This window comes from Trichechus manatus, unplaced genomic scaffold, assembly GCF_000243295.1.
Source record: "Trichechus manatus latirostris isolate Lorelei unplaced genomic scaffold, TriManLat1.0 scaffold00136, whole genome shotgun sequence".
Classification (NCBI taxonomy): domain Eukaryota; kingdom Metazoa; phylum Chordata; class Mammalia; order Sirenia; family Trichechidae; genus Trichechus; species Trichechus manatus.
Genome location: NW_004444072.1, coordinates 379459 through 387938, shown reverse-complemented (window position 1 = coordinate 387938; position 8480 = coordinate 379459). Strand labels below are relative to the sequence as shown.

Sequence of the window (8480 nt, the reverse complement as noted above, 5' to 3'; positions counted from 1 at the left end):
GAAATCTTATTTTATCTGGCAGTCAGTTGAATCTGTCTTAGTCTGCCTACTAATTTCCTTAGGAAATATTTTTTTAAATGATATAAGTAATGACAAGGGACCGTTCTGGGCTTGGCTGGGCTGACCTCTGCTGTCGTTTGAAGGTCATGGAGGCGGAGCAGACCAAGACCAGGAGCGAGTTGGTGCACAAGGAGACGGCGGCCAGGTACAACGCCGCCATGGGCCGCATGCGGCAGCTGGAGAAGAAGCTCAAGAGAGCCATCAACAAGTCCAAGTGAGTCTGGGCACGGCCTCCTCTGGGGCGGCGACTTTGTCTTCCCCTCATGCACCTCCTCCACCTGTTGCGTGCCATACACTCAGGGAGCAGCCTGAGCAAGTGCTTGACACAGAGCCTGAGGCCTGACGGGAGCCCCTGCCCAGGCTCCCTCTGCCCCGTAAGCTTCTACATGACCCCCCAAGCCAGAGGCAGGAGGGTGCTGAGGGGTAGGGCTGCTCCAGATATGGGAAAAGCAAATGGTTGTGTGACCCATTGGCTGGGGCCTGGCAGGGACAGATTACCCAATAAGCAAGGCACACATGATGTGGTGAAACCCAGGTGAAATTGTGCACTGCAGATTGGTAAGTAAACATGATTAAGCCTGTATGTACCTTGCTTACTGTAAGCTGGTGCGTACCATACTTACTGGTTAATCCACCCCAGCACCTGGGGCTGGGCTCTGGGAGACTCAGGTGGGGCCCTTGGCTCTGCAGCTAACGGTGTGCACAAGACCCTGCCCCTCAGTTTCCCTGTCAGCGTAATGGTGATGAACGCGTACGTAGTGCATGTTCTCTGTGGGTCAAGAGCTGATGAAATGCCGCAGACTCGTTTCAGGGGAGTTTTTTTCAAACTCTTATATAATTTTATACAGTAATGATCATGATGAGCAAACAACCATGTTTATCCTCTCCTGGGGACAAGCCCCCTGCTTCATTCACTGTTGCTGGGCCTCCAAGCGGAAGGGGCAGGACTGGGGATGACCTTGACCCAACAGCTGTAGATGAACCCAGAGCCCACTGTGGCGGGGTGTGGGCATCACTACTACATTTCTGTTTTTGGAAGCAGCAGGCGCCAGCCAGCCAGGGGTCAGGCAACTGGAGCTTGGCAGAGGCCTAGCCCTCCTCCAGGTGAGGGGAAGAGGTGCCAATTCAGTAGCTCCCCCCAATATCTCCTACCACTCTTATCTTCATTTATTTCTGTCCACTCTCCAACACACACACACACACACACACACAGACACCACTCACCACTGCGCACACATACATACTCACTCTTCAATTATCCTTATTTAAGAAAAAAAAATTCCTAGTTACTGCACTCTGTCAACCTTTCAGGACCCCACAGTCGGGAGAGTAGGGACAGATCCTAAAAGCCTTAGGTGGCTCCTCCCTTCCTACAGGATGAAATGTACATCTGTGCATTTCCTGTGCCCGCCCCGCCTCCCCACTCTTGCTCTGGCCACTTGCCTGTTCCCTAGCCATGGTGGGAATGCTCATGTTCTCTCTGGAAATCTTCTCTGTGCCCTGGTGCTCCCGTTCACGATCTCTGCCTGCCTCTCCTCGTCTCACCTTGTGCAGACTGATGTCTGTTCCCTTTGGTCACGTGGCAGCCCCTGTGAACTGCACCCCCTTCCTATGTTCCAGATTTTCCATGCCCACCGAGGGTGGTTCTTCAGTGTCCTCATCATCCCACTAGATCCTCAGAATGCAGGAGCTCCGTGGAGGGTGGGCAACTGAGAATAAGGCATGGATCTGCTGTTAACGTTCAGACCCCAAGGCTCCTAAAGCGAGCCAGGCTCTCTGCTGGCTCGTCCGAACCCAGGACACTTGTCCAGTGTTTGTGTTTCTTGTCCCTTCTTGTGCTTGTGACCTGGCTGGGTCTGCAGACTAGTTGGTGCTGGGCACTGAGTCAGACTGCCCAGGAAGACCAACAGGAGACCACCCCTCCTTTGGTAACCCCACTGGGCTCAGTGAGGGGAGGTGTGATGCTGCCCTTCCCTCGTTGACCTCAGCAGAGGAGGATGTGTGTTTGAGCAGCCCCCTTCTCCAGCCTCGCTGCTCTTCATCCTTGGAGAGCCATCCTCATTGGGAGAAGGGACTCATCTGCTTGGCCCTCCCTGTGTGGCTTTGAGCAGTGCTTGGGTGTGCATGCGTGTGGGTTCCTGTATCTTGAGATGGGCCTCCCGTCAGCGTGGCCCTGGCTGAGCCCAGCAGCTCTGGCATCCGTGTCCATCAGACCTCGGAGCTGGGAGCATCCCCTTCACCTCACGGCCTTGTCAGAGTTTACTAAATCCAGGAAGAATGGCTGGGCCAGCTGTTGCCAGTGCCTCTGCTACCCCCTGAGGGTTTTTTTGTGGTCTGTATTATATTACCTTTATCGTTTTTCCTCCCTGTCTTTTACAGGCCTTATTTTGAACTCAAGGCAAAGTACTACGTGCAACTTGAGGTATGTGTGGATTTGGTTTGGTCACTGATGGGATTTTTTTCTGTTCCACTTTAGTGTGGTAGTATGCTTTCAAATATGGTGCCCTGGTGGTACAGTGGTTAAAGCACTCAGCTGCTAACTGTAAGGCTGGTGATTCGAACCCACCAGCCACTCTATAGGAGAAAGACATGACAGTCTGCTTCCGTAAAGATTGCAGCCTTGCAAACCCTATGGGGCAGCTGTACTCTGTCCTGTAGGGTCATTATGAATCAGAATCGACTCGATGGCAGTGTTTTTTTTTTTCTTTTTTTTTTCTTTTTAATGTTTTCTTTAAAGGAACCCTCGTGGTACAGTGGTTAAATGTTTGGCTGCTAACCAAAAGGTCGGCAGTTCAAACCTGCCAGCCACAGGAGACAGATGTGGCAATCTGCTTCCATAAAGATTACAGCCTAGGAAACCCTGTGGAGCAGTTCTGCTCTGTCCTGTAGGGTCACCATGAGTTGGAATCAACTGACGGGAATGAGTTTTAATTGTTATAAGGGAAGGTTGGAGAGAGAGTTTTTCCCTGGTTTTTAGGCCTCAGATGGTCTTGGTTGGGTCTTCGGCTGTCTCTGAAGCTCTATAAATCTGCCATTCAGCCACTGTCTGCATTGTATGAGGGCAGTGGTTCTCCAGGTGTGTCCCTGGACCAGCAGCATTAGCATCGCCTGGGAACATTTCAGACATGAAAATTTCTGGGGCTCCATCCAGTGCCCACTGATTCAGAAACTCTGGTGACAGGGCCCAGCAACCTGTGCTTTAACAAGCCCTCCGGGTGATTCTGATATACAGTAAAACCCAAAGCCAAACCCACTGGCATCGAGTCCATTCCAGCTCATAGAGACCCTGTAGGACGGAGTAGAACTGCCCCATAGTGTTTCGAAGGCTGTAAATCTTTACGGAAGCAGACTGCCACATCTTTCTCCCGTGGAGCAGCTGGTGGGTTTGAACCGCTGACCTTTCAGTTAGCAGCTGAGTGCTTTAACCACTGTGCAACCAGGGCTCCTTCTGATGCACACTAAGTTTGACAGTTGCTACACTGGGGACCAGATGGCTAGATTATGTACTCACCGAGGTGTCGGTGGGACTTCTGTGTGAGGGGCCTTACTCCCCTAGTGATGGTTTCTGGATCTTAAAGCTTGAGTGCGTCAGCCTGGATGGGGTTGGGTGAGGAGGGTGGTGGTGGCTGAATTTACCTGGTGAATCGATAGCTGGGACGTGAATAGAGAAATCGGGGCGTAGGTCCTCCGTCATGTCTTGGGAAATCCTTAGAAATGGACCGATGGGCAGATGTGCTTAAAGCTGTCATTTGAAAACCATCGTAGGGCCGGCAGGGGCAGCCTTCGCTTACTGAGCCTCCTGTTCCCACAGCAACTGAAGAAGACTGTGGACGACCTGCAGGTCAAACTGGCCCTGGCAAAGGGCGAGTACAAGACGGCCCTGAAGAACCTGGAGATGATCTCAGACGAGATCCACGAGCGGCGACGCTCCAGCGCCATGGGGCCCCGGGGCTGCGGCGTCGGCGCGGAGGGCAGCAGCACGTCCGCGGAGGACCTGTCGGGGAGCAAGCCCGAGCCGGATGCTGTTTCTGGTGAGCAAGTGGGGAGCTCACACCAGCCTGTGTAGGTCAGGGCAGGTCTGCCTCCAGGGCTGACTTGTCCCAGGGTCTCCCCCTCTCTGGCCATCACTAAAGGGTCTCAGTTGGGAAGACCTGAGGGTGTTTCTAGTATATTCCTGTTTTGTGAACACTGTGTTCAGCAAGATATTACTAAGTATTCCTAAAAGTCAATTATGTGGTCAGATAAGTTTGGAAAGTGATACACTTTCATACCTCTTTGAGATTCAAGGCTCTGAGAAGTCCTGCAGGGAAGAAGAGTTGTCTAAAAATAGAGACTTTGGAATCCGATTTGATTCCTGTACTGGCCTTCCCATCATTACTAGTGCTGGGCAAGGGCTTAACTTTATACCTGTTTCTTCACCTGTAAAATGGGGAGTATGATAGTACTTAAATACAACCCATTGCCATCGAGTCAATTCTGACTCATAGCAACCCTATACGACAGAGTAGAACTGCCCCATACGCTTTCTAAGGCTATAATCTTTACGGAAGCAGACTGCCACATCTTTCTCCGGCAGAGCGGCTGGTGGGTTCAAACTGCCAACCTTTTGTTAGCAGCTGAGCACTTTAACCACTGCACCACCAGGGCTCCTTATGATAGTACCTACTACCTACTGTGTGGAGTAGTGGTTAGGATTAAATGAAATATTGCCTGGCATCCAGTAAGCACTGAGAAGATGGTGGCATTCACTGGTGTCTGACCATGGAGACCTTTTTTTTCCCACCCAGGGCCAGCACCCTCTGGAAAGCTGATAGAGTGTGACTTGACTCCCTCCTTTACAGTAATCAAGAAAACCAGCAGTCTTGACACACTTCTTTCTTTTTCTTTCCTGTGGAATAATCCCTGTTGGCTCTTTCCCAAGCTCCTTCCCCAGGAGCTCTTTAATTCAGTCAACAGACATTTAAACGCTAGGCCCAAGATAAAGGAAAAGCGAACTATAATGTGAGCGACAACTGTGTGTGAGGTATGTTCATATACATTGTCTCAGATACCCTATGTGGAGAGGAACATGAAGCTCAGAGATGTTCAGTAACTTGGCCAAGGCCACACAGCAAGTAATGGAGGTAGGGTTTGTGTTCGGGTCTGAGCCCGTTTTCTGCCCCAGCGTTACAGTACTTTTAATTTTGGTCATCGGCTATGGAATGCTACAGGCTGTTTTTAAAGATGAGGGAGGGAGAAAGGGGAGTAGGCGAGGAAAGAGCTAATAAGAAGCAGGATCATGTCAGGTTGAGGAGAAACAGTTAAAGGCTGAAGAGGCTTTAAAACCACAGGAATGATGTTTCTCTTGGCCCTGGTCATTCTGGTCCACAAAATAAGGCATGAGTACAGAGCATTGTAAAAGAATTTTGTCCTTTTGTGGCAACAGTGATGTAGGAAGGAGCTCTGGTGGCCCAGTGGTTAAGAGCTCAGCCACTAACCGAAAGGTTGGTGGTTTGAACTCACCCAGTGACTCTGTGGGAGAAAGACCTGGCAACCTGCTCCCATATAGATCACAGCCTAACAGACCCTATGGGGGCAGTTCTACTCTGTCAGATGGTTGCTATGAGTTGAAAATCGACTTGATAGCACCTACCAACAAGTGATGTAGGTAGGCTCTGAGTATGTCTTTTATGGGATCAGAAGTGGCCTGGAAGATAACAAAGGTTACAACAGATATTCCATACAGGGCTTTCTTCCCAGCAGCTCTTGCCTCTACTGCCCTGGAAGAAGACAGCCCTTAAATCCAACTGGCTTTGTTCAGGATGCATTACACAGGGCCAGCCCCTCTTCTGTGCATGTGTGGATGTGTTTGGGGGACTGGGGTAGAAAAGAAGTCCTGATCTGTGACTGAATGACTCTCCCACCTTTAGGCAGTGTCTGGCCGATACACAGACAGGAGAGGAGGGTGGTGGCACCGATTTCTAGAGCAGGGGTTAGAAAGTTGTTGAGAGCACCTGCTGAATAGCTATGGGCTCCAGCTGCCAGCTGCTTCCCTGGCTGGTCATTAGGCTCGGGAGGGGTCATGTTCCTTTTATTTAAGGCACCCACAGTGACCGATCCTGCAGTCCCCCCAGGCTGCCTAGCTGCCTGCCAGCAGCGTACAGTCTTTGGAGATGTTTAAGGAGCTAAATCTGTTGCCGTTGACTCCGACTCATGGCGACCCCCTATGTGTCAGAGTACAGGGTCCACCATAGGGTTTTCAGTGGCCGATTTTTCGGAAGCATTTGCCAGGACTTTTCTTCTGAGGTGCCTCTGGGTGGACACCAACCTCCAACCTTCAGTTAGCAGCCAAACTTGTTAACTGTTGTCAGACTCCGTGTGACTGGTTTTTTCTCATTCTAGTGGCCTCAGAGGCCTTTGAAGATGACAGCTGCAGCAACTTTGTGTCTGAAGATGACTCGGAAACCCAGTCTGTGTCCAGCTTTAGTTCAGGACCAACAAGCCCATCTGAGATGCCCGACCAGTTCCCTGTCGTTGCAAGGCCTGGCAGCCTGGACCTGCCGAGCCCTGTGTCCCTGTCAGAGTTTGGGATGACGTTCCCAGTGCTGGGCCCTCGCAGTGAATGCAGTGGGGCCTCCTCCCCTGAATGCGAGGCAGAACGAGGTGAGTTGCAGCCTTCCACCAGCAGTGTCCCGACTCACATGACTCACTGTCACATCTTCTCACTCTTCCCTGCCTTCACCAGGGCTCCGAGCCCAAGGCCGCAGTATTGTCTGCGCGTGTGCTCTCAGCGCTGCTGGCTGTGATGGTCTCACGGTGCTTTTGGGGGGCTCTGGCCCCACTCCTGCCCAGCTCTGGTAAAGCAGAGCCTAGGTGCTATGTCTCCTGGGAATAGCCCTCTTGGCCAGCACATGCTGTGGAGGTCTGCTTTCCAGATGTGTGAGTGTCACAGACTTTGTCCTTAGGGATGATTCTAAGAGAAGAAATGTAGACAGTGCCGCGAGGAATAAAGGCAGTAAGCAGACCTGTGAGGGACAACCCTCTCTGATGTACACGGCTGGGCAACACTGGGAGATGCTAAGGGCTGAGTTGGATGATTAGCTTGGGCCCAAGTGACTCTTGGAATTGTCAGTACTCACTTGATAATCTTTGTTTTTCTACAGGAGACAGGGCAGAAGGGGCAGAGAATAAAACAAGTGACAAAGCCAACAACAGTCGGGGTCTTGGCGGCAACAGCAAGAGCCAAAGCAGCACGGCCACCGAGGGCCAGGCCTTGGAGAAGCGGATGAAGCAGCTCTCCCTCCAGTGCTCCAAGGGGAGAGATGGAATCATTGCCAACATAAAAATGGTGCAGATTGGCTGATCCACCCAGGGCCCCGGCCCACATGCTGTCAGTATTTATACATGAAACTGTATGGAGAACATCGTGCCAGTACTCATTTAATATATGCCAAATCTTAAGCGTTTGCTCTAAACTGCACTAATGAAGTTTCAGTGACCCTGAGGGCTGAAGATTCTTCCTAAAATCTCTTGGGCTGGTTGGTTTTTCAGAGTGGTGGAGCTGTTACAGGTGGACTTGTGACCAGGCTCACCGCCTCTGTGGAACGTTCTCTGTAGCGACATGGTGGAAGCAATAACTAGTTCTTATGAAAGAACCTGAGCCAGGAAGGGGGCTGGGAAGCCAAGCCAAACAGGTCAACAGCTTGCTTCTCTTTCCCTTCTCTCACCCTCAGTTTGTTTGGGAAGATGGAGATGTGCTCTCCTTTATATCCCAGGAGAGCTAAATGAAATCATTAAAACTCAAGTACTCAAAGCACACCTTCTCGACCCTTTGAAGGCTAAAAAAAAAAAAAAAAACAAAAAACACCAAGAATCGGATATTTAGGTCACGAACACAATTTTCATCACCTCTGGTGTACAGAGGGGGCTTTTTAAAAAGCGTGCATGCTGGGACACCCACCTAGACGCTTTTAAAAGTATTTTCTAGAAAGGTTACCATGAGCTGCACTTTTTGGGAGGGGAAAGGTGAACACTATTGTGGGGAGGGGGGTTGAGGGTAGTAGGGACATAGCATAGAAGAGGATTTGTGGCTGTGGGGGAGAAGGTTCTGTGGCATAAACCTTACCCTACCAGCCAAGGGGACTTGTTCTAAGAGAAGTGCATGAGGAGAATGGTTGCCATTGTTATAGATTGCCACGGTGTTAATTTCTCTGTAGGTTGTATAACTTTAAATGAAATTATTTAAGGGTTACGCTGCACTATTATTCCTTAGAGAAAGCTGTTCCTTAAAAGCTAGGAAAGGAAATAGGCATGTGTTGGCAAAGGCTGTTAAATAGAAGCAATGGAGTCTGTTATGCTAATAGTAGGAAGTGTTAAGACTGCTTTTTTTCATGTTTTCATGGTTATACATACTTAGAGCTTATTTGTCCTTTTTTTAAAAG

At 50.3% G+C, this 8480-nt stretch overlaps 1 protein-coding gene across 3 annotated transcripts in view; it reads left to right on the top strand.

Moving 5' to 3' along the window:
* SH3BP5 (SH3 domain binding protein 5) overlaps window positions 1–7908 on the top strand; it is an 81658-nt gene extending 73750 nt beyond the window's left edge. For all 3 annotated transcript variants that reach the window (XM_023739515.1, XM_004385260.2, XM_023739516.1), the window contains 5 exons: window positions 144–274; window positions 2440–2482; window positions 3872–4091; window positions 6442–6702; window positions 7203–7908. In XM_023739515.1, the coding sequence (XP_023595283.1) occupies window positions 144–274; window positions 2440–2482; window positions 3872–4091; window positions 6442–6702; window positions 7203–7402 (855 nt within the window). In that variant the 3' untranslated portion in view covers window positions 7403–7908. The remainder of the gene's footprint in view (window positions 1–143; window positions 275–2439; window positions 2483–3871; window positions 4092–6441; window positions 6703–7202) is intronic.
* The last annotated feature ends 572 nt before the right edge of the window (window positions 7909–8480 follow it).